The following is a 26,322-nucleotide window of genomic DNA, read 5'->3' on the forward strand; positions in this document are numbered from 1 at the left end:
GGAAAAGACGGTTACATGAGAGGACTGTTTTCAGGGACCCCATTACCATCCCAAGGTCAAATGATGCAGACAATATTTTGAGTGGCACTGAAAGTAAAAGAGGGCTCCTCTGATTTCTGAGTTAAATTCAATAAGCTGCTTTCGCTGGAGATCCAGTGAATCAAAAGAACTTCATCCCACCATTTCTGTTGAATTGCAGACCACATGTTGAAGCAGACAACTTGCTTCCCTGCTCTTAGCTTTTATGATATCCTTTTGAAGCACCTCACAATCCCTTGTGGTTTATACCATCCTAAACAATTTGGTGCTCTCCGCAAATGTGACCACCTCTCTAGTCACCTCTAACCCCAGGTCATTTATGAACAAGTTAAAGGGGGGGGGGCACCACTCTCAATACAAAAGAGCCTCTATTTCTTCATATTGGAATTCACATTCCAACAAAGGAATTTTTGTTCCTGGGAAGAGCACAGTCGTCTATTTTGATCTAATCACTACAAACCACCTATAATTCTATACCAGAAGAAGAAGAAGAGTTTGGATTTGATGTCCCACTTTATCACTACCCTAGGGAGTCTCAAAGCGGCTAACAATCTCCTTTCCCTTCCTCCCCCACAACAAACCAGTACAGAGGGTCATCAGTGACTAGTAGGCCATTAAAAGAACAGCCACAAGTGTTTTCTTGAAAACCGTAGTTATAAACCAGAGTTTAATTTTCACTGGATAAGAACATCCAGTGAAATAGCACATGCAAGATTGCGAGAGACAATTATAAATAGCAAAAATGCTAGTTTAAAACAGACAACTAACACGCTGGTCCCCACTGCACTCTTTAGGTATAGATACTTGACTGGAGATTGGCCGATAATCATAGTGAGATCCTCAAACTGGTATAAAATGCTCATTCGTATGTGTGGCCCACTCACTGCCCAGATCTTACCCACCTATGCCCTTGGGCCAAACTGCAAACCAGGAAAGCAAGTCTTTACCTCCACTGGGGAGCCAGGCTAGTGAATGCTCACCACCACATCATGCACAATGGGGTTAAGTAACATCGTTTAAGTGAAACAGGACTGGAATGTTGGGGATCAAGATTCCCAGGACTAATTCCCAGCACCAGCAGCTGCTAGTGGGTGGCCAATTGGGTAGCCAATTACAGGAGGCATCATTTGAATACAACACCCTGCTTGAGTCAAGCATGAGAGAGAAGGATGGGAGGGCCTACCACCCAGCCTCCTTCGTCCAAGTAGCAGCTGTCTCAAAACAGCCAATTCCTTCCATTAAAAAAAGGCACATTGCCAAATGGAAGAGTTTCAAACTACAGGGACACCTCTGGGATGCTCTCACACTGCAATTCTTCTCCTCCCCTTTCCTTTTCTTGTTTGTAATGCACTTTAAATAAAGTCAGGATTCAAAATGCTCAAAGGAGGCCTCTGGTGTCTCGATCCAGCTGTGTCGGTATGATAAGTAAAGCATGCTTTCAAGCTGCACAGAAAGCTTCTTCACATAAAATTATTCTGTGAAATCCAAAAGCTTGCCACCCTGCCAACATGGTCTAATGCCGAGCTAGGCAACATGATTATCTCAGATGCTGTTGAGCTACAGCTCCCATCATCCCTGATCACAGATCATGCTGGTTTATGTAACAAATATGGTCTTATTTGCCTTCACTGCATGCCTAGGAAGCAGGGGAGGGGAGAGAAGTCACGGGGCAGTAAGATTTCAGTTCTGCAGATAAGGAACTGTGGTGGCCATGGCACAGACAGGATGTTAGGGCAGATTCCCCCACTGAACCACATTGGCTCACTGGTTAGGAATGGGGATAAGGGAAGGCAACAGCCTCCACAAGTCAAATCAGGGGTCAGGGCCTGTTGCTATTGCTGCCTGCCGATCCCATCTGCATCCTCACTTAACCCCGCTTCCCAGCTGGACTTAGCAGCTGAGGGATTATTCAAGCCCCCACAGAGCTGGTGTAGCAAAGCTCAGGGACAGCCAAGCCTTTGCTGCCACTCTGCTCACATCACAACTCTGTGCAGTCCACAATGAAATAATCCTCCCTCGTATAATCTGCATGCAGGAAACCCAAATTCAGTTATCAAAACAATTTGCATGCATTGGCCTACTCTTATGTAATTTATTCTGCTTTCAGTGTTCAGTTTTTTCAAGGAATTTGCTGGGAGAGGGGAAGCTGCAGACCCAAGAGAAGCGGTTTCCAGACTGTGTGTGGGTGATCCCTGGAGTCCGAAAGAAACTTTTCAGGGGGTACTGACTGACAGGGCAAGAAATGGCAGACAAGAGTCCCTGAAATGAGAGCTGGTTCACCAATCATGCAGTTAACAGCCACATGGGAGCCATCTAAACAGAGATGGAGATATGCATCTCTTTGGATATTTCTGGATTACAGCTCACATCATCCTTGGCCACTGGCTATGCTGGATTGAGCTCATGGAAGTTGTGGGTCCAAGACAACATCTGATTCCCTTCCTCTGTTCTAACTAGTGTGCCTTAAGTTCACATGGGACAACACACAGCAAAGGCCAGGCATCTGGGCCAATGCCCTACATGTACCAAATGTATACTATGGAACATGTTCCAGAATCCTTGGCAGCATGGACACAGTTCCTTGGCAGCCAAGCCAATAAGAAAAGGGTTTGCCAAAGGTTTAAAGCTTGAAAAATCACTGGCATAAAATAAGAAAGAACGGCACAGAACAGGGATAGCCAACCTGGCGCCTACTAGTAGTTGTTGGGACTACAACTCCCATCATCTCTGAGCATTGGCCACGATGGCTGGGAGTTGAAGTTCAGCAACACCTGGAGGGCAACACGCTGCCTTTCCCACCACAGAGGCTGGGGATAATAATAATAATAATAATAATAATAATAATAATAATAATAATAATTTATTTGTACCCCACCCATCTGGCTGGGTTTCCCCAGCCACTCTGGGCGGCTTCCAACAAAGATGAAAAATACACTAAAATGTCACATATTAAAAACTTCCCTGAACAGGGCTGCCTTCAGATGTCTTCTGAATGTCAGGTAGTTGTTTATCACTTTGACATCTGATGGGAGGGCGTTCCACAGGGCGGGCGCCACTACCGAGAAGGCCTTCTGCCTGGTTCCCTGTAACTTGGCTTCTCGCAGTGAGGAAACCACCAGAAGGCCCTCGGAGCTGTACCTCAGTGTCCGGGCAGAACGATGGGGGTGGAGACGTTCCTTCAGATATACTGGACCGAGGCCGAGAAGAGAGTCACCAAGTTCAGCAGAGTCGTCAAGAGAAGAACAATACCCATGAGAGAAGGACTTCTTCCAACACACAAAAAGTTCAGCTCCTGATCACAGGCAGCTTGGCCCAGAGTCTTGTTGCTGTAACAGCCTAACAGAAGGCTTAGACATTTCTTTGTTTTATAATAAGCCAAGGTTGAGTCTAGTCGCAACAGCCTGGCCGAAAGGCAGCCACCTAAATCAGGAGGATGCTGGAAAACTCTGGCATCAAAGAAGAGTTGGAGCCAATCTTGTAAGAAGTGCAACATCAATACCAGTCCTCGCTGTGGCACTGAAGCCTTAAGCTAACTAATTTAGGCACACAACATGGAAGAGTTTGCACAGAGCCACAGGGAAGAAGGGTCTGTGGCTCATTTCCAGCACAGTGTATTTTCATTTGCTTTCCATCAAGAACGATAGAAAATCTGGTCAGTGTCCTGCTCTGGGGTGTGGCGAAGGAAAAGGGAACTCTGAAGTTGCTCCAGCACCAAACAAACTAACACTGAGCCCTTCTATACCAATAGCAGCAGGGGCACCCTGACTCTTGAGTAACGTGTGCTGCAAGATGCCACCAACTTAAAGGGGGGAGCCTTCTCCAGTCCTAGTCCTGCTTAGAGTAGACTCATTGAAGGTAATGAAATTTATGTTATGTTGTTGTTTAGTCGTTCAGTCGTGTCCGACTCTTCGTGATCCCATGGACCAGAGCACGCCAGGCACTCCTTTCTTCCACTGCCACCCGCAGTTTGGTCAGACTCATGTTTGTAGCTTCAAGAACACTGTCTAACCATCTCGTCCTCTGTCTTCCCCTTCTCCTTGTGCCCTCCATCTTTCCCAGCATCAGGGTCTTTTCCAGGGAGTCTTCTCTTCTCATGAGGTGGCCAAAGTATTGGAGCCTCAGCTTCAGGATCTGTCCTTCAAGTTATATGTGTCCATATAACTTGAAGTTTAAGTTCAAGTTTAAGTTATATGTGTCCATTAATTCCAATGGGTCCACTCTGTGTGGTGTGGGACTAGGACTGGATACAGGCCACACATCCCACTTCTTATTTCCAGCCTAGACCTACAAGTTCGTGCTAAGAGAAGCTTTGGAGCCACCTGGACAAGTCTCTCTCTCTCTCTCTCTCTCACACACACACACACACACACACACACACAGTTCCCCTTTTCATTCTGCTGATGCTCCTTCCCATTTCCCTTCAGGACAAAAAGCTGAACTCTTGATCTTAATGTGGAATGATACACATTGACACAGAAGGAGCTATATTTATTTCACATAACTTCATCAGCCAAAGGCCATCGTCAAAGAACGCAACTGTCTTGAGTCCTACTCTTCCAGCTTCTCCCTGAACACCAGTGTCTGGAATGTTGGCTGAGTTTTGACTCTGCTTCTAGATGTTTCTGTCCATCCAAACTCCCCCCCCCCAAAAAAAAACCACCTCTTCCCGCATTCTCAAAACAGATGAGATAAGAGAGGTGTCAGGCAGATCAGGAGAGAAGGACTGCAGTGCAGTGGTAGTGCTTGGCTTGCAGAAGGTCTCAGGTGGAATTCCTGGCATCTCCAGGTAGAGCTGGGAATGTCCCCTGCCTGAACCCCTGAAGAGCTACTGCCAGTAAGTGGACAATACTGAGCTAGTCAGGCCAATAGTCTGATTTCTTAGAAAGAAAGAAAAAGACAGTCCCCAATTCCAAGCAAAAGCCAAACGAGACCCGTCTTTTAACAGCGCATCCTGGACACATTCAGCCTCTGGCATAATTGACAACGACCAGTCAGCTATGCCAAAGGCAGCACAAAGCAAATTTGGCTGAGAAACTGGGCAAGGGAGCTAAAATGCAAACAGCACCAGGGCCAGTTCCCCCAGCCAGCATGAGCAAGGAGGGCCAAACTCAGTTTGGACTCCCAGGGGATATAACACACTGCACACTGAGATGCACTGGACAGTTTACGTCATGGGTATGCAAACTAATGCCCAGGGGCCGGATCCGGCACAATCGCCTTCTAAATCCAGCCTGAGGACGGTCCAGGAATCAGGGTTTTTTTACATGAGTAGAATGTGTCCTTTTATTTAAAATGCATCTCTGGGTTATTGGTGGGGCATAGGAGTTCGTTCATTTTTTTCTCCAAAATATAGTCCGGCCCCCCACAAGGTCTGAGGGACAGCCCATGGCTGAAAAAGTTTGCTGACCCCTGGTTTACGTTATGTGTGCAAGGCTAAATCTAATGGTCTGGGAAGATAATAAACCTGCAAAGTCTCGTGCCAGTAGTAATAATAACAACAACAACAATAAGGCATTAAGTCTTTGGAAGAAAAGGGGCTGAATTTCAGCCCAAGCTGCTGCCCCCAGAGCACACTTGATAAACTGGGGTCCGTCCTGATGCTGCAGAGCAGGTAGATGAGCTGCCCCGCAATTGCCCTGCCAGGCAACTACTCACAGGACTTCCATCACTGCTTTTCACAGCACATTATTATGACCAGCCCCTCGGCACTACATGGCATTCCCCCACCCCCGTTAGTGGATGTCATCGCTCTTTACACTATTATCCCCTTTCCTAGGCACACTCACTGCTGTTCTGTTGCCCTGTACTCACCAGCTTCCCATCCCATTACCCAAGACCAACTCACTCATCTTACTAGCATAGGTCATCTCCGACGTTACAGGCACCCTTGCCATTCTCTAAACTCTTCTTTACATGCACTGCCTCTGAACACCTCTTGTTGGAGACACTCCACGCCCCGCGATCACAGCAGCAAGGCTGCTCCCCACAGAGCCTGTGCGTTTTGTCCTTGTTAACTGACTGTGCCACCATCCTTTCCAGAAATCTTCACTGGAATGACCCTACAGCTCAGAACACAGCCACCTGACCACTATTATTCACTATTTCTGTCGCAACGTAGCTTGCCACCTGCATCTGCGAATCCTCTCAATGGCTGATCAGGACTGAAGCTGGCTGTTGCGCAACTGTGTCCAATGAAGCTCAGGATTGTGTTGGAATTTGCCGCAGAGGAATTCCAAGCCACATGCAATGGCTGAATCTGGAAAGCCTCTAGATTAGGGGTTAGGAGCATCTTTGCTGCAATCTCTCTGCTAGACCATGGCAAGATTCCCCAGTGGAAAAGGAGGAAGTGGGAGAAAGAATTAACCATAAATTGGTGACAGGGAACCTGTCATCCGCCAGGTGTTTGTAGACCACAACTCCTATCTCCCCTGGCCATACAAGCAGGGGGATGGGAGGTGGTGCCCAACAACATCTTAAAGGGCCACGGGTTCTCCAGCCTAGGTCAGTAAGTGGAACTGCATTAGCCGGAGCTGAAACAAAACCAAGTCACAGGCCACAGGGCCGTGCCATGGAATCTTGGTGCGGCATTTCCCACCCCAGAGGCAAGTCTGGCACCTACCTGGGAAATACCTGGGACTCTGGCCCGATTCCATGTCTCACACACACAAGCTACCCGGCAGCATGAAACCCAGAGCTGGAGCAGAGAGACAGATGGATACAGAAAAGAGAAAGTGAGGAAAGGGGAGGGATGTTTAGGACATAGTGGAGAATTAGAAATAGGCAAGGAAGTGTAAGGGGAAAGAAAACAAGAGAGAAGGAGGGCTGTGAGCACAGACCAGAGGCAGCGAGAGCTTCCCCAGTAAACTCCAAGCCTTGCCTGGAGGCCCAAGAATGAGATAAAGTCAGTCCCTTCCCTCTCCCCCCAATCCTTTCAATCCCCTGAGGCAGATTCTTACAGGGAAGCTGATTTATTCTAAGTCAGACCACTGGTCCATCTAAATCAGTATTGTGAGCACTGACTGGCAGCAGCTCTCCAGAGTTTCAGGAAGGGATTCTTCCCCAGTCCTACATGGAGAAGTACCTGCATGCACAGCCCTTCTCCCAAATCAGTCAAAAGGCAACAGCGGAGCCGAAGGATGCAAGTGCAAGGAAGGCCGAGTTACCGAGCCCCTTTATCAACGAATCAGGTCAGACAGGTAGGCAAGTGGCTGCCAGGCTTGAACAACATGGGTCACAGATCAGCAAAGTCCCATAAGTCAGACCTTTGCTCCTCCTCAGGACCCTTGTGAGATGCAAGACATCCAGAAAAGGGGAAGCTACTGTGATCCATAGTGATGGGGGGTGGGGTGGGAAGAGACAGGCCACACCACTGCCACAGGCAATAGAGGCCAGGGGCCAATTTGGGCTGGCGTGCGGGGGGGCAGGGGGCAGTGGAGAGAATGCCTGCATTTGCCAAGGCAAAGCAGGCAGGCAGCTAGTAAAAAGAGATTTGCCAACAGGCAATCCAAAGTGCATGCATTTTTGCAAGGTCAAGATGGGCACTTACAGAGCTGGATAGGAGATTGTCATGGGGGGGGGGGAGAGTGACTGGGAGAAGGATGGGGTTCTGAAGGTCATCACTCAGGCATGCTGGACGTTATCCCTTTTAGTTGCATTTTGCCCAAGGTTTTCCTTGTGTGGGACGTCGACTACGGACCGGACAGGCCTGGCTCAGGATTTCTTGCTTAGGGAAATTAAAACATTGCTCCCCACTCCTCTCCTGTGCTCAGCAACATAACAAGAGCACATTAAAGGACCCAAGAGATAACCAAGTCAATATCTCCCCCCCACCCAAGTTTCATTTGTAAGGTCTGTCACTTCTTTGCTCGCTTCTCCTTTACAATTGAATCTATGCCCCCAGGCAGTGGGGATCAAGAAGGCTCTCAATTATGTCTACTGGAATGCGGGTGGGGGGGGTATCACTCAACGGAGGACAAGCTTCCTCTGTGCACCTCCTTCAAAGTGAAGTCTTTCCCGCCCCCGCCCCTCTTTTCAATGTACTTTAGTATGGCTGAGACATACACCTGAGGCATGGGCCCAGCTTGTCTCTGCAGCCTAGATCTGCTCCAGCTTGGAACTCCAGGGGCACATCCATTCCTGGATATATTTTATGCACCGTAGCTGTACCTCCGGATTGGCCAAGATGTATGTTTGTGGTGGGGAGAGCTGTTCTTTCACTGCATTCACAACATCATGTCCCTCGGTCCAGATTAAGTAACCCAGAACTGTGGATCATGTACTCACAGCCATTTGACACAGATCAAAACTGCTCCCCGCTTTTGCTTGGGAAGGAGGGCCAACTTTTGCAGGACCTTAACCTCCTTTCGCGGGTGGCGCTGTGGGTTAAACCACAGAGCCTAGGACTTGCCGATCAGAAGGTCGGCAGTTCGAATCCCCGCGATGGGGTGAGCTCCCGTTGCTCGGTCTCTGCTCCTGCCAACCTAGCGGTTCGAAAGCACGTCAAAGTGCAAGTAGATAAATAGGTACCGCTCTGGCGGGAAGGTAAACGGCGTTTCCGTGCGCTGCTCTGGTTCACCAGAAGCGGCTTAGTCATGCTGGCCACATGACCCAGAAGCTGTCTGCAAATGTCGGCTCCCTCGGCCTATAGAGCGAGATGAGCGCCGCAACCCCAGGGTCATCCACGACTGGACCTAATGCTCAGGGGTCCCTTTACCTTTTAACCTCCTCCTTTAGTTACGCAAGGGTACCTAAAGGGGGAAACTAACCCGTGTTAGGGGATTGCAACCCTGCTCTCAGCTCCAACCCACTTCCTGTTACTTGTTCCCAATCTCTCAACAACCAAGCCACCATTCAGCTCAATGACGCTGCTGTTGGGGGGGCCTGGAAAGTGAAAGGAAAAGACACCTTGCTAAGCAGCCCAACCTAAGATGGGGAGCTGCTTCAAACAGCAGACCTGTCTTTCTCCCACATGGAACAGGAAAGGAAAGCGCCTGTGAAGGAGGGAAGAGAGAGGAGGAGGAGCCTCTGAGTCGTCCCCCCCCCCCCTCCTCACGCACAGAGATCTAGGTCAACACTGATGCTTCAAGCTTTGGACAGTTTGTCAGAATAAGGGATTCATCTCATCTCATCTCTTTCCTTTCTCTCTCTCTCTCTCAACCCCCCCCCCCCCATATCTCCTGCCTGGCAACTAGCTTGTCTCTCCCCCCACCCCTCCTCTTCAGCTTCTGGGCAAACAACCCAGTGGTGGGGTTAGCTCATCAGAGAGACCCTCCATAAGCCAGGCAAAGGTCGAGGGGGGGGGGGGTCGTGTTTCTCAACTTGCGGGAGATCTGGGTGCCCCGTTTCCGTGTGAGTGCAAGCGAGGCAATCGCTTGCTGCCCTGTCTCTGTCCCCGGGGTAGTTTGCCCCCCACATTTGCCCCAATGTACCCCTCCTCTGCCGTGTCCCTCCCCCACGGCTCCCGACACCGCATTGCCAGCCCTCGTCCCTCCTTCTCCCCCCCCCCCGCCCCAAGTAGCGCTGTTGAGAACAGTTCAATAACTTCCACCTTGTGACGCAGACCTGAGCTGTGTTTGGGGAGGGGGAAAGGGGGCGATGCAATGCTAGATGGGAGGAAGGTGACGGGTTCCCTCGTAATACCACAAACCCCTTTCTAATGGGGTAAAAGAGCGAGAGCGAGCCGAACGATCTCCCAAGCATTGCCCTTCACTCGTCACCCGAGAGGCACTGCAACCCGGCATTCACACGGTCGTCCCTTCCCGATCCGGATCTTGGGGAGAGGAGTCTAGATTCTGCCCTATGCAGCATCACTGGGACGGCTGAGAGATTAAGGAATGGGAAACATTGCCCCCTTCCCACCCCCTCTCTATTTCGTTTCGCGAATCCCAGGCAGCCAAAGATCCCAATTTTTATGGGGAGGGGAGGGATCTTCTCCGTAGGGGGTGGTCGGAAAGGGATCGGAGCCTTGGAAATAAGTAAGGGATTTTTCCCAGGACGGGTGGGGGGGCGATTCCCAGGGCAAAAAAGTGAATGAGACCCAGGCGGGAAGGCAGGCAGGAAGGAGGCGCAGAAGCCGGAGGAGGCAGCAGCAGCGTCACTCACCTAGGATCATCCCCGCTGAGCTCACGCTGCCGGAGCAGCACCTGACGTCTGGCAGCGGCGCAGCAGGATGGCAGGCAGCCGCCGAGGCAGAGGATCAGCTGCCGCCGCCTCCTCTTCTTCCTCCTCCGCCTCCGCCTCCCCCGTGTCCGCTGCGGTGCTGCTGCTGGTGGTGGTGGCGGAGGCAGCAGCAGCGCTAGGAGCGAGCTGGGCTGGACGACAGCAGCGGTGGCGGCGGCCGGAGTAGCAGCGCCGGCGCAGGAGCAGCGCCGGCTGCAGCAGGGCTGGCGAGCGGCAGAGCCGGAGTAACAGGAGGCATCGCCAAAAAAATGTCAGCGCAGCGAAGCACACACGCTTCCCCCCCCCCCGCTCTACACCCCCCGGCAGGCGGCTCGCGCGCGCCCTCTCCGGCTCGCCATTGGCCGCGACGCAAAGGCGGGCGCCCAATGAGAGCGGGCCGGAGCCAACTCGCCGAAAACACTCACACGCACACTCAGCGGCAAGCCCTCGAGCGGGAGGAGGGCTCCCTCCTCGACCCGCTCCTCCTGCCCCTCAAAGTCTGCGTAGCCGGCCCACGACACGCGCTCTCTCCGCAGTGGCAGCTGCAGGTAGAAACGCGCCACCTTCGGCGCCTCTCGGGCGCCTCGCGCGCTGGGCCACGCCGCGAACCCCCCCCCCCCGGTCACCAAAACCGGGCTGAGGGGGGACGCGAGGAGGCGGCCGGGTCGTCAGAACGAGCGAGCGCGCGCGCACGAACGCACACACACGCGCGCACACACCTGGCGTGGCAGGACAGCAGCCCGCGCGCCGCGACGAGGCGGGGACGCTTTCTGCAGGCCGGTGCTTTCTTGCTTTCTTTGCGCGCCTTCACTTCTGGAGAAAAAGCGCCGCCAGAGGGGAGTTTTTGGGAGGGGGGGCGGAGAAAGGGGTCCAGGAATATCTCTGCCTGAGCAGCAAGGGTTAAGTTGGAGGGCATGGTGGAGAATGCCAAAATATGACTATTATCATTATCAGCAGCAGCATGATTTCTAAATTCGGTGCCAAGGAAAGGTGGATTTTGCAACCTCCCGCCGTTTTTGAAAATCGCACCTTTTACATATAAAACTTGCATTTTTACTATTCTGCAAATGAGGGCGGGCAGGAGGGCTATGCATCTTGAAGCCCCATAGCACCGCAGGCTTCAGAATAGGTTTGTAGGCAGCTTAGGATGTGTATTAGCAAGTAAGTCCAAAGATGACCAAACTATGTATGTGACAATAGCAGCTGGAATATTATATGCACAGAACAAACACAGTGTACTACAGATTACATAAGCAATATTTAAATTACTTCACACCTTTGCACATTCACCTGTGGAATTCATTGTCACAAGATGCGATGATAGCCAGTGTCTTCGCCACACCTTGTGACTGCTTAAGAACATAGAGTATTTGTCAACCAAGTGGGTGGAGGAGAAACAGCTTCTGGCTCTGATATCGAAATGAAGCCGTGCCAAACAACCATACCGCTTTGATAATGACCGCCTCTGTCATAACTTTGCTTATGAACTTCTTAGGTGCCTACGGCTGGCCACTGTTGGAGACAGAATGCCAATCTGCTTGAGAGTCCTTTAGTCTGCCACAATGAGTGAGGCTGTTCTTCTGAGGCACAAAGCACCTGTTGCATTCGCCATGGGCTTTGCCCCTGAGAATGGTACTCCGCACTGTAAGACTTGGAAGCACCCACAAAAATAAATATGGATGACCCGACTGTTCTGGGGAGGGGGGGGGGACTTTCCAAAATTGGTAGCCATGTTGGTGCAACGCATACAAGGAGTTGGGACCTGTGACCTTCCCGATGTTTCTGGACTGATTCCCGTTGTGGCTGATGGAGTTGGGAGTCCAACAACATCTGGAGGGCCCAGTGGCAGAGGAAGCCTCTTGGGCACCCGGGAAAGTGCACCCAGGGATGGACAGAGGCAGAGCTAGCGGTGGCGTGTGTCCCCAGGGGGAGGGCGCCGGCAGCAGGTAGCATCCCGGAGGGGCACCACCAGTGGCAATGTCACCCCCCCCCAGGGATGACACCAGGGTCAAGCGGCCCCCACCACCCCTACCTTGCTCAGCATCTGGGAGGGCCACGGGTTCACCACGGCCAGAAAACGTGTATTAGGGTGCTAATATGCTAATGCTAAGCCAAGAGTACACATGCAGCAGGTAGATGTTACTGTGGAGCATGGAAAAACCCTTTGTAGACAGCACGTCTGATGAGCATGTCTAATCCTCGAGGGCAGGGGAGTATAGGGCACAGACAAGTCAAAGATCTTTTCTCCTTGCTGCATTGCTTTTGACAGGCTGGTGGGGGGGGGGAACCCTGAGCCTCTTGTCCAAGGTCTCTGTCTAATCCAATTAACACAGTCTGCACCAACCTCCTTAAGAGCTACATATCCAGTCAGGTTCCTATTGGCTGTGAGGACTGAGAGAGAGAAGACCAGTATGGGATGTAACACTGTCAAGTACAGGAAAGGCTGAAACTCCTCACCAAGCCCCCACATATACAGCTCATCGTTGCCATCCTGTATTTGCATGCCGCTTACTGCCAGAACAGTATCTAGGCATGCCCTGAATAGTCATGGATATGTATGATTCTTGGGGTTAATTTGCACAAAAATATCCATTGCCGCTCAACAATAGGGCTGCCAGCTTTTTTTCCTGGCAAGGCTCTCCTGATTTTTAACAACTTGCCTGACAAGCAGAAATACAGCAGCCGGAGCTTTTCAGCAGAGTGCAGGTGCGGTGATGGAGAAAGCTTCCCCTGCTAAGTTTCTCTTTTGCTATCGAGTTGTTAAAGGCATTGGAGGAAGGCCAGGAAAGAAAGTTGACCACCCTACTTGATGAATACAGAAATATCCAGAGATCTCTTGCACGTGCGGAAGAGTCATTACAGAATAATCAACCACAAGAGGTTTTCGTTTTCCTTTCTTTTTTAATTTTCCAAGTGGTGCTAGTAGCAAAGCGTTGCCGCGTGGAGCCAGCCAGCCATGCCCCTTTTCAGGATAATCCATTCCTGTTGCCTCTGTTCCCCTCCCTCTTTCTAACAATCCATCTACATTTCTATGTTCACTTAGTGTGCTCGATTCTCACCAGCCTGGCTTTTCTTTATTATTATTTCCCTCTCTTAGAAGTTCTGTTCCCCTAAAGATTTTTTGAACTTCTGCAAACCCTGGGATTTCCTCAAGACTGCTGATACCTCCTTCTGGGATGTGGGTGGTGCCTTTGGAGACTACAGAAGGAGCCACACTTGGAGAATGAACTTGCTGTTAGCATCTGAGATTCTGCCTTTCTTCCAAGCACTCCATACATTGGGTTGTTCTCCTAGTTCTACTCAAAGAAGACCCACGGGGTTCTCAAATTCCTTTCCAAGGGAGAGCATTCACAAGTTCAGATGTAAGGACACAAAGTGATGAAACACTGGCACACATACACGGGTGGTTCAGCCCTTAAGAGGCATGTGGACAAGCAGAAGAAGAAGAAGAAGAGTTTGGATTTGATATCCCGCCTTTCACTCCCTTTAAGGAGTCTCAAAGCGGCTAACATTCTCCTTTCCCTTCCTCCCCCACAACAAACACTCTTTGAGGTGAGTGGGGCTGAGAGACTTCAAAGAAGTATGACTGGCCCAAGGTCACCCAGCAGCTGCATGTGGAGGAGCGGAGATGCGAACCCGGTTTCCCAGATTACGAGACTACCGCTCTTAACCACTACACCACACTGGCTCTCAAGCACCCATTCCATGCTGGTTATTAGAAAGTACCCACCTCCTTAAAGCCCCACAATTATCTTGCCTATGCCTGCTGAAGTCCTGTAACACAGCACCAATCAAGTATGAAGCTTGCTTTTTATAGCAAAGGAAGGTGAGAGAAGCCTTTCGCTTACACAGATCTCTACTCCAGATGGGAGGTTAGAAGCAACTGGCTCAGCGCCTCCGACTTTCCTGAACAGGAGTTGGATCTAACACGAAAATCTCAACTCACCTATGTCGTAGGAGAGCTGCATTAGCTCCTTCCACATCTTCTCCCCGGTCTCGTGAGGAGGTGCTGGCTTGGGATGGGCTTGGGCAGAAGTGGGAAAGGGCTCCAGCGTGGGACCGGCTCGGGGGAAAGGTGTGGAAACCGCTCTGACGTGGAGCAGCAGGCTTGGGCAGGAACATGGCGGGGGTGTGGGGGCAGGGTGTGGAGCAGCTGTCTCAAAGGCTGCGACTAAACAAACAGGGCTCTGCGTAGGGATATCAGGGCATGCATCGCAGTGATGGTTTTCTATCTTTACTCTCCAAAAAAGGAGGTGCAAGGTAGCAAACAAATAGGCTATGTTTTTTTTAAAAAAAAGCAGCCTAAACCACGATGAAACACCATTGGTAACTGACTCTAATTGACTGATGAAATCCTGCTGAAACAATCGAGCAATCTCCATCCTTCTAAAATGACATGCGGCAGGGCAGGGATTATTATTATTATTATTAATTATTATTTATACGCTGCCCATCTGGCTGGGTTTCCCCAGCCACTGTGGGCAGCTTCCAACAAAAGATTAAAAATACATGGATGGAGAGTTAACCTGTGGTCCTCCAGATGTTGTTGGACTCCAAGTCCCATCAGCCTCAGCCACTTTAGCCAGTGGGCAGGGATGATTTAGAGTCCAGCAGCATCAGGAAGGTTTCCAGCCCTTGCAGGTAGGACGTCTTGGAAAGAGAATTCCACAGCTGGGGTGCCACAGCAAAAAAGGCCATGTGATATAAAAGATTTCATTTCACAGGCAGAAAGCACTCTGAGTAAGGCCTTCATGAAAATCTTTATTTGCTTATGTGGGTTCGTATGGAAGAAGACACTTGCTTAGGTATGCAGCTCGTGTAAACTTTCACAGCAAATAAGCAGCACCTTGAGAAGAAGCAAACAGAAAGCCAGTGAAACGAATGCAACACCATTCTTATCTGCTTTCAGCAACTTACACAAGTTAACTGGAGGGCCACAACATTCTGCATTAGCTCTGCTTTCCTAACAGTAATCAAGGGCAGCCCCACATAAAGTGCACTGCAGTAGTCAATCCCCTATTTTAGCAAAGCGTGGTCCTAGTCCTCCAGGAAGGGGTGCAGTTGGTGTATCCATGTAGTTGATAAAAGCTTTCTTCACATCCACTTTCACTTGTGCTTCAGAATTAGAACTAGGAACACTTACTCATACTTTCCTTGTAAATTAAGTATTCAGCTCCCACCCCCAGCAGCTGAATGCTCAGCAAAGCCATGGAGTCAAAGTAATCCTTCCTGATGGGAAGAGGTGGAGACTATCCTGCTCTTGTAAGGTTCACATACACACACAAAACGTTTGATTATTACCGGTATAAAGGATTATAAAGCAGTGTCTCCACCTCCATCGTTCTGCCCAGACACTGAGGTCCAGCACCGAGGGCCTTCTGGTGGTTTCCTCGCTACAAGAAGCCAAGTTACAGGGAACCAGACAGAGGGCCTTCTCAGTAGTGGCACCTGCCCTGTGGAACGCCCTCCCACCAGATGTCAAAGAGAAAAATAACTACCAAACTTTTAGAAGACATCTAAAAGTTTAGAGAAGCTTTTAATGTTTAATAGGTTATTGTATTTTAGTGTTCTGTTGGAAGCCGCCCAGAGTGGCTGGGGAAACCCAGCCAGATAGGTGGGGTATAAATAATAAATTATTATTATTGTTGTTGTTATTGTTATTATTATTATTATAACTGCGCTCTCTTCCGTCAGGTAGGATTCCCACCAGATCGTGCCACTAACAGCTATTTGACAGCATGCCAATGATGCAGTGATGAGACAAAAATTTAATTTGTTGATTTCTGCCCAGGAAATAAAGCTGGAAACCTGAGACCAGGTTATTTTTTTTAAAAAAAATAAACATCACTAACAGCAGCACACCCTGTATGCGTTTGGGGGGGGGCAGGTTGTCATTAAGACAGCAATATGTTCAGAGGGGAAATTTAACCAATTTCTTCCCTGTCACGACCCTGACAAATGTCAGCCCTGCATTTCTCTTGGCCTCAAAAGAAGAAAAATCTGTTAACATCAGTGGAGGCTCCACCACCCCACCCCTGGGCTAATAGTTTGTGGAAGGGGGAGCTGAGATCACCTGTGAGCACAGACACTTATTTCACAAGTGCTCTAAAACATGTGCTTTTACTATGTGGGAGACTTTTCTCTGCCCGCCCCATTTTATCATGTGAGTACCGAGGCAGAAAGTTGCCATGTGGTTATTCATCTGCCTCCAATGTGGTCCTGTGAATCAGCCCACTATGAGAACAGAAGAATAAGAACACAAGAAAAGGTATAAACGGTTTATTGTGCATTTGAGTGGCATAACCTCTTGTTTGAAGAACGCAGCCTAAGAAGTTTGCCAGCTCAGTGTGGGGTCCCAGCAAAGATTTTGATCATTCGAAGCATTTTCTTTTCGGCAATTTCTCGGTTTGCTGTTGTTGTTGTTTTCAAATCAACAGCCAAACGCGTCCGTCATCTCAATAAGCTGAGTGCCATTCAAAACTACCAGCTTGTATGTCAACTCGTGCACAAAGACAGGTGCAGACATGCTTTCAAAAGCCACACTTAATTGCAACACTCACAGCCGCCTCCTGAGATAAGTACAGATTTAATACCCATGTTATCTCTCCCCACCCCCACCCCCTTCTGCAAATGTAGCTAGCTATACATAATAATTCTTAAAGCCAGGGAGCAAAAGTCAGCCCATGTACTGCATAATGACACTGTTTACGCTTTGGTACATGACAGATCCACTGTTATAGAACTGGGGAAGATCTGAATAATCAGGAACATCACAGCATGTCCAGACTGAGGTGTGATTGCCACACGCTTAAGAACATGAGAAGTGCTTTGCTAGTTCAGAGCAATGGCTCCATCCAGCCCAGCTCCCTATCCACAGGCCCAGCCTGGCTGAAACTACAGTCTACCAACACCCAGGCACCCTCAGCTAAGAATCCTTGCATTAGATACTTGCAAGCAGCACGTGGCGAGGATGAGTGTTTATCCCCTGCAACATACATGGACTCTGAAGCTCCTCTTCCAATCCTAGCTACTCACAGTTTTCCCAGTCCCCATAAAGTTGCCCAACCTGTGCTGAATCTGCCTAACAGCAGAACTCCATCTTCGACAGCTCTATCTCAGCATTCCATTGTAATCAGGAGAGGATATGAAGGTGTTTGACAGGTTCTAGAAACATTGATGGATAGGTGCCATTAAAACAGGGTGTTTCCTGCGAGTGGAAATTAGGTCTACGACTTGCTGTGGAAGGGATTGCACTCCTCCAGAAGCAAGAAGTTCATAATCTGGGAGTATTCCAACTTGTCACTGGAGTCTCAGGTGGCTTTGTGGCTAGAAGTTATTAAATTATTATTATTATTATTATTATTACTACTACTACTACTACAGTGGTGCCTCGCAAGACGAAATTAATTTGTTCTGCGAGTTTTTTCGTCTTGTGAATTTTTCGTCTTGCGAAGCACGGTTTCCCATAGGAAATGCATTGACGGTTTCCCATAGGAATGCATTGACGGTTTTAAGAAAAAGGCGCAAGGCGTTTTCGTCTTGCGAAGCAAGCCCATAGGGAAATTCGTCTTGCGAAGCAACTCAAAAAACAAAAAACTCTTTCGTCTTGCGAGTTTTTCGTCTTGCGAGGCATTCGTTTTGCGAGGTAGCACTGTATTACTATTACTATTATCAACAACAACAACATTATTTGTATCCTGCCCATCTGACTGGGTTGCTTAAGTTCTTCCCTAGCTACAAATACTCCTAGAATGGGATAGCCTGGCTTCAGTTGTCCATGCCCTAGTCCTGTTTGGACTACCACAATGTGTGGGCTACTGTAATGTGGGGCTGCCCTTGAAGACAGTCCAGAGGCTGCTGCCAGTGCGGAATGAGACTACAGTCGTAACTTGGATTCCAAACTCCCAAACAAATCGGCTCCCAAATGATCAAAACCCAGAAGTGAGTGTTCTGGTTTTTTAATGCTCTTTTGGAAGCCAAACATCTGACGGGGCTTCCGTGGCTTCTGATTGGCTCCAGGAGCTTTCTGCAGCCAATCAGAAGCCGTACTTTGGTTTCCGAATGTTTTGGAAGTCGATCAGATTCCGTTTGACTTCCAAGGTATGACTGTACTAGGTTGGTAAGTGGAGCAGCCTGATGAGATCATATGTCACAAGTTGTCAGTGAACTACTGGACCCAATTAAAGATTTTAGTAGTAGCATATAAAGCCCTAATTGGCTTGAGACACAAGTACCCAAAAGTCCACCTTCCCCAGTATCAACCATCTAAGACCGTAAGTTTGGCAAGTGAAGCTTTTTTGGTGGTGCTGCCCAGCTGGTGTTGACCCGTGACAGGGACTTTTTGGTGGTAGCTCCCTGCTTGTGGAATTCCTTCCCTAATGGTATGTTTTTGTCTTCAACATTATTAACTTTACAGAGGAATCTGAAACTATTTCTGTTTACTCAGGCGCTTGGTGGCTGAAGAACTCCAATCCTGGCAACCTTGAGATCACGGCATGAAATAATCTTAACTATTTTCGGAATGTTTTAGACTGTTTATAGATGTTCTTAACTGTTTTAGAATGTTTTAGGTTTATTTTTTTAAAAAAATTGTGGATGTGTTTGGTGCCTTGGGTTCCTTTGTGACTTCCCCCAAAGAATCCAGGGAACTGTAGCTTACCCTTCACAGCGCTACAATTCCCAGCACCCTTAACAAACAACCATTCCCGTAATTCCTTGTGGGAAGCCATGTGCTTTAAATGTATGGTATGGGTTGGAGGATGGATGGCGGCTAACAGATTGAGGTTGAATCCTGACAAGACAGAAGTACTGTTTTTGGGGGACAGGGGACGGGCTGGTGTGGAGGATTCCCTGGTCCTGAATGGGGTAACTGTGCCCCTGAAGGACCAGGTGCGCAGCCTGGGAGTCATTTTGGACTCACAGCTGTCCATGGAGGCACAGGTCAACTCTGTATCCAGGGCAGCTGTTTACCAGCTCCATCTGGTATGCAGGCTGAGACCCTATCTGCCTGCAGACTGTCTCACCAGAGTGGTGCATGCTCTGGTTATCTCCCGCTTGGACTACTGCAATGCGCTCTACGTGGGGCTACCTTTGAAGGTGACCCGGAAACTACAACTAATCCAGAATGCGGCAGCTAGCCTGGTGACTGGGAGCAGCCGCCGAGACCATATAACACTGGTCTTGAAAGACCTACATTGGCTCCCAGTACGTTTCCGAGCACAATTCAAAGTGTTGGTGCTGACCTTTAAAGCCCTAAACGGCCTCGGTCCAGTATATCTGAAGGAGCGTCTCCACCTCCATCGTTCTGCCCGGACACTGAGGTCCAGCTCCGAGGGCCTTCTGGCGGTTCCCTCACTGCGAGAGGCCAAGTTACAGGGAACCAGGCAGAGCGCCTTCTCGGTAGTGGCGCCCGCCCTGTGGAACGCCCTCCCATCAGATGTCAAAGCGATAAACAACTACCTGACATTCAGAAGACATCTGAAGGCAGCCCTGTTCAGGGAAGTTTTTAATATGTGACATTTTAGTGTATTTTTCATCTTTGTTGGAAGCCGCCCAGAGTGGCTGGGGAAACCCAGCCAGATGGGCGGGGTACAAATAATAAATTATTATTATTATTATTGTTGTTGTTGTTGTTGTTGTTGTTGTTGTTGTTGTTGTATGCATGCAGCCAGGTACGTATGCAACAAAATCTAGATATTTGCTCTTCTGGTAAGGTAACAGCTTCTTCAGAAAAGGGAATTGGAAATGGGAAGTGGTGTAGGGAGATGGTTCTCAATCCCAAATTCTCCCCGCCTCCCCACACCCCAGACCAGTGAACTTCCAAATGCATACCCTAAACACATTCCTTCTGGCACATACATATACGTACATAGGGCTGCCTCTGAAGACGGTTCGGAAACTTCACCTGGTGCAGAGTTCGGTAGCCAGGTTGCTCAACAGTGCAAGACAGTTTGAACATGTTACACCGATCCTGGTCCAACTACACTGGGCCCAATTCAAAGTGCTGGATTTGACCTATAAAGCTTTAAATAGCTCAGGATCACAATACCTCAAGGACCACCTCTTCTCCCCATATGAACCAATCTGGACCCTGTGATCTGAGGCCCTACTTTGTGTGCCTCCTCCACAAGAGGTCCAGAGCATGGCAACACAAGGACAGGCCTTTTCTGTGGTGGCCCCCCTGTTTGTGGAATGCTCTCCCCGAGGAAGCCCACCTGGCACCTTCATTACATAACTTTAGGCACCAGGCAAAAACATTTCTCTATAAACAGGCCTTTGGCTGATTAACATTCTATGGCCTTTTAAATGTGTTTGTGAGAGAGGACAAAGGTTTACCTTTGTTTTGTTATGTATTTTGTGTTCTCGTTTTGTAGTTTTATGCTGTGAAACACCCTGTGATTTTGGGATGAAGAGCAGTATACAAATTTAATAAATAATAATAATAACTGCATAGCATGTAGTTAGGAGCTCAGGCAAGTCTAGAAAATAGGTTTGTAAGTGCTTCTCAGTTATCCCAGGACTCGTGGGTCAAAATCAGTTCTGGACGTCTCCTCTTTTGTGACTCTTCAGGCTGCCTCCACTGTCTGCTTTAAGACTCTTCATAAGGTCTAATTTTTCAGCAAAGGCAGTCCTGCATCTCCATGCAGTCAAACTGCATGCAAGCTTACTTGACAGTAAGCCACACTGAGAAATATATCCCGCCTCGTGTGTTAAGATTCTGCATTGAGACCCTGCTGTGATACGAACCAAAAAGTGGCTATCCTTCGAAATTTGCAGTCTGAATTTTGCACTGCGGTCCTCCAGCCAAGTCAGGTGTACCAACATACATATGCTAGTATAAAGTGCACTCATAAATGTATGCATTAGTGAAAACGCCATACGAACATGCATTATATCAGGGGGAACTGCTTTGCAAAAACATGCATTCAACACTGTATACAAGAAGATTGTGGACATGGATTGAGAAACTGAAATTGACAAGCATCCCTAAGTGCCCTGCAGCCTTGTCCTCAGAGAAAACTCAGTAGTGGTCAAAATTAGAAGTCCATGCCCTCCAACATTTCTTCAATGAAAATAGGGATGAAAGGAAACCAGAAGCACTCTTACTTGGTATCGTAGGGAATGAGATAAATAAGAAAGATAGGAAATTATTCTTATATGCAGTGACAGCAGCGAGAATATTGATAGCTCAGAAATGGAAACAAGAAGAGTTACCAAGACTGGAAGATGGGAGAATGAAGATGATGGACTTTGCAGAACTTGATAGACTGACAGGAAGAATTCGAAATCGATGGGAAAAGTTTTCAGAATATATGCATAATTTAAGTGGAAAACAAATAACGCTTGTAACCTTTAATGAAGCTTTGTAAAAAAGAAAGGTTAGAATTTGAGTGAAACAAGATTTAATTTATAAACAATTAGGTGAGATCTCAGAAATGTGTAGGAAATTGAGAAGGGAAGGAGTACCAGACAAGTTGAGGGAAGTAAAAAAAAAGAGAGAATGGATATAATAAACTGTATGAATTGTATTAATTTGTTTTATTTGTAAACTGAATAAAAATTATATATATATATATATATATATATATATATATATAAAGAAAATAGGGATGAAAGCACGTCAAAGTGCAAGTAGATAAATAGGAACCGCTCCGGCAGGAAGGTAAACAGTGTTTCCGTGCGCTGCTCTGGTTCGCCAGAAGTGGCTTAGTCATGCTGGCCACATGACCCGGAAGCTGTACGCCGGCTCCCTCAGCCAGTAAAGCGAGATGAGCGCCGCAACCCCAGAGTTGGCCACGACTGGACCTAATGGTCAGGGGTCCCTTTACTTTGACCTTTTCCATTAAGGAAAAGGGGGACATTCCGGGATCAAATCAGAAACTGGGATGAGCTCTGTAAATCCAGGGCTGTCCCTGGAAAACAGGGACACTTGGAGGGTCTGGAAGTCCAGAACAAGAGCGGCATATAGGTGCATCTCCTCCTCCATCACTTGTGTGAATATGAGTACTGCATCCTGCTGGCCTGCTGAGTCCTAGCACTCAGTGCCTCCTTTTGCTAACCAAGATGAGGCCCCTTTCCATCAGCTCTTCACGGCTCCGTCAGCAGATGCTTCAAGGCAGCAGCCTCTGCATAAGTGAGTCAATAAACCTATCATGACTCAGCATGACTGGATCTCTTGCTCTGGTAAAAGAGAGTGTAGGAATCCATCACACCTCTCCAGAACACCCACACTTAAAAACAAATTGGTGTCAGTGCAGGGGAGAGAGGGAGGTGTGTGCTATGAGCCTGTGGCGAGGCTTGCAGCAGTTTCAAGGTACTTTGAACACCTATCAATCCAGCCAGGCCACATTGGCACCTGGCAAAGCCAGGAAATTTGACAAAAAGGGGCAGGTGGTGATAACGTACCCTTTGCTGGTTTGTTGGCAAGTTTTCAGGCTACACAGCACTCTTTTTTTCAACGGAAGAATTCTGTGCAGCTTCAAAACTAGCTTCATCAGCGTTATTAAAATACAGAGAGGCCTCTGAACAAAAATGCAGTGATCAGAAGACCGCCGCTTACACCTCCTCCAGCTGACAGCCCAGATATGAAAGGGGAATAGGCAGGAAAGGGAGCGTCACCTATAGCATCAGGACTTGCCAGCAGATCATATGTGGGAACCTCAAATCAGAAGTTTTTGCTCTCTACTTCCCATTTCATATTCAGCCTATGAACACGACTGATTCTGCTGATTCCGGCAAATGATGAATGCAAGGCTAATCGCACAATGAGCCGAGGGAGCAAGTTTACTCAGCGCATCGTGCACAGAATAGGAAGCAGGGGACATGGCAGAGCAAGCAGGCAGACACAACTTTGCTACAGGGCAAAGCTGATCCGTAGCTCAACGGAGACAGAGAGCTGCATACATTTCCACATAGGAGAGAGTAAGGCACAGTAAGCAGAGAGGTGCATTCATCCCTCTCCAGCCTTTGTCTCCCACTCCATTGTTTTCCCTTTTATCTGCTTTAGACTGTAAGCTCCTTGGGAGCTGAGACTAGTCTGCCTATGAAACTCTAAGAGGTGTCATGTGTGATGACATTGTAGAAGTAATACAATGAATGAATGAAAGGGAAAGAGTAGACCTCACCAAAGCACCATCATCAGTTCTGAGAAAGATCTACAGTGGTACCTCAGGTTAAGTACTTAATTAGTTCCAGAGGTCCGTTCTTAACCTGAAACTGTTCTTAACCTGAAGCACCACTTTAGCTAATGGGGCCTCCTCCTGCTGCCGCACCACTGGAGCCCGATTTCTGTTCTCATCCTGAAGCAAAGTTCCGACCTAGCCACTGTGATCCACGCGACGGTCACCTCCAGACTGGATTATTGTAACTTGCTCTATGTGGGGCTGCCCTTGAGACTGACCCAGAAACTCCAGCGGGTGCAGAATGCCGCAGCGAGACTCCTTACGGGGTCTTCGCTGCAAGATCACATTCACCCGGTGCTATACCAGCTGCACTGGCTCCCAGTGGAGTACAGGATCAGGTTTAAGGTGCTGGTTTTAACCTTCAAAGCCCTATACGGCCTAGGACCCTTGTACCTACGGGACTGCCTCTCCTGGTATGTCCCACGGAGGAACTTACGGTCTTCAAATAAAAACATCTTGAAGGTCCCAGGCCACGGAGAAGTTAGGCTGGCCTCAACTAGAGCCAGGGCTCTTTCGGCCGTGGCTCCGATCTGGTGGAACACTCTGTCACAAGAGACCAGGGCCCTGCGGGACTTGACATCTTTCCACAGGGCCTGCAAGACAGAGTTGTTCCACCAGGCCTTTGGCCAGGGCACAGCCTGACTCCCTCCCTCGGCAATCTTCGCGGAGCTCTGGCCCAATGGTTGCCAGTGGCTTGAATTAATTAATTTTATAATGAATGATATTAGAGTGTTGTCTGTGCTGTACTTTTGTACTGTTTTATTGTTGTTAGCCGCCCTGAGCCCGGCTTCAGCTGGGGAGGGTGGGATATAAATAAAATTTATTGTTATTATTATTATTATTATTATTATTAACCCAAGGTACTATTTCTGGATTAGCAAAGTCTGTAACCTGAAGTGTATGTAACCCGAGGTTTGCAGTATGGAAAGTGACAGGTAGATGCATTGAAAAGTGTGGCATGAACAAATGGTTAGCGGGAAGATGTGCTAACACCCTGAAAGCAAATCGGGATGACTGTCCATTGTCATATTTCCTCCCTGCAAACAAACCAGGACAAATGCAGAATAAAGACCAGAGGCAGTCTAACTTCTGCATAAGCTTTGTGCAAGCAAATCAGGTTGTACAGTGCATGCAACAAGCAGGGCAACTGGAGGGGTCCCTCTGTCTAATGATGGAGCTGCTGTCTCATCTGTCTTGGCTTCCATACCATCCCCATAGAACCATGCACACAAATATGCCTCATTCCACCTCTCTTCCCTCCTCTGTTCATAGAACCATAGAATTGTAGAATTGGAAGGGACCCAAAGGGTCATCTACTCCAACCCCTGGCAATGCAGGAATTTCAGCTAAAGAATCACACACACACACACACCCTGCCCTTCGGGGCAACAGCATTTCCAGCTTACAGAACCAGAGTAAAAGCAAGAATAAAACTGGCAGATAAACAATCAAATAATACGTAACGGAAGCAGTTATCACAATTCCAGCAGAGGTGGAGTGGTGTTAAGAATTAGCAGAAACATACATGCAGTTAACCATTTTTTCAATGCTCAGAACAACCCTGTGGGGTAGGCTAAACAGAGAGGGGCTTGCTTGCTCAAGGCCATCCTGCGCTCCTCGTGGATGAGCAGGACATGAATTTAGGTCTATCTGGTCCAGGTCCCAACACTCTGATATGCTTAGGATAAAAGTAAAGGTAAAGGTACCCCTGCCCGTACGGGCCAGTCTTGACAGACTCTAGGGTTGTGCGCCCATCTCACTCAAGAGGCCAGGGGCCAGCGCTGTCCGAAGACACTTCCGGGTCCCTTGGCCAGCGTGACATCACTGCTCTGGCGAGCCAGAGCCACACACGGAAACGCCGTTTACCTTCCCGCTAGTAAGCGGTCCCTATTTATCTACTTGCACCCAGGGATGCTTTCGAACTGCTAGGTTGGCAGGCGCTGGGACCGAACAGCGGGAGCGCACCCCGCCGCAGGGATTCGAACCACCGACCTTTCGATCGGCAAGCCCTAGGTGCTGAGGCTTTAACCCACAGCGCCACCCACGTCCCATGCTTAGGATACACTGCTCAAAACCTCCTAAGTCAGAGTCATGGACAATAGAGCCCCACAAGTAAAGCCTAATTGGTGGGCATATTCTTGTCCCACAAGCTACACTTTTTCCTCTACAGGTAACTCCCCGCAAACTCACCTCTGAACTGTGCTTATTCCAGCAAGTTTGATGCCGTTGAGCCACTGAAACTGACCACACTTCTCACATGTTCATTTCTCATGCAAACTAAGGCCACAGGACCAAACCAGCAAATTCTGCCGCCCTGCAGCTGGAAACTTCGTAACTGTTTTAAAGGGGTTGGACGTCACCTGTCGCACAGGTAAATCTGAACGTTGTTCAACCCAGTTTTGCTCTTGCTCTCTCCCACAGCATTGACCTCTTGACCCAAGCATTTTAGATCTGCTCCTGTTTTTTTGTTTGTCCCCTCCCACTGTACACTGAGACAGCTATAATCTGAGTAGGCATCAGGTATAGGAATCTGCTCATTTCCCTCCCTGAGGGCAGGAAAGGGGGACGTGTGGCCCTTCAGAAGTCATTAGACTCCAGCTCCAGCTCCCATTGTGCCCTGTCAGGGTGGCTAACAGTCAGGTACTCAAAACAACATACAGTGGTACCTTGGGTTCAGAACTTAATTTGTTCTGGGGGTCCGTTCTTAACCTGAAACTGTTCTTAACCTGAAGCACCACTTTAGCTAATGAGGCCTCCCGCTGCCTCCGCGCCACCGCCGTGTGATTTCTGTTTTCATCCTGAAGCAAAGTCCTGAACCCAAGGTACTGTTTCTGGGTTAGCGGAGTCTGTAACCTGAAGCGTCTGTAACCTGAAACGTCTGTAACCCAAGGTACCACTGTACAGTAGAATCCTTCCAACTCCCTGCAATGCATGGAACATGCAG

The 26,322-nt window shown here is 48.7% G+C and overlaps 1 protein-coding gene across 9 annotated transcripts in view; it reads right to left on the bottom strand.

The window, feature by feature from the left end:
• ZNF385A (zinc finger protein 385A) overlaps positions 1-26,322 on the bottom strand; it is a 201,975-nt gene that overhangs the window by 143,707 nt on the left and 31,946 nt on the right. For 3 of the 9 annotated variants that reach the window (XM_083427678.1, XM_083427677.1, XM_083427671.1), the window contains exon 1: positions 14,144-14,334. The exons of 2 other annotated variants lie outside the window; for them this stretch is intronic. In XM_083427678.1, the coding sequence (XP_083283804.1) occupies positions 14,144-14,319 (176 nt within the window). In that variant the 5' untranslated portion in view covers positions 14,320-14,334. Of the gene's footprint in view, positions 1-10,140; positions 10,525-14,143; positions 14,335-26,322 lie in introns of those variants that run through there. 4 more of the 9 variants (XM_083427679.1, XM_083427675.1, XM_083427684.1 and 1 more) reach the window with 4 other exon arrangements.

Source organism: Podarcis tiliguerta, assembly GCF_965153285.1.
Source record: "Podarcis tiliguerta genome assembly, chromosome: 2".
NCBI lineage: Eukaryota > Metazoa > Chordata > Lepidosauria > Squamata > Lacertidae > Podarcis > Podarcis tiliguerta.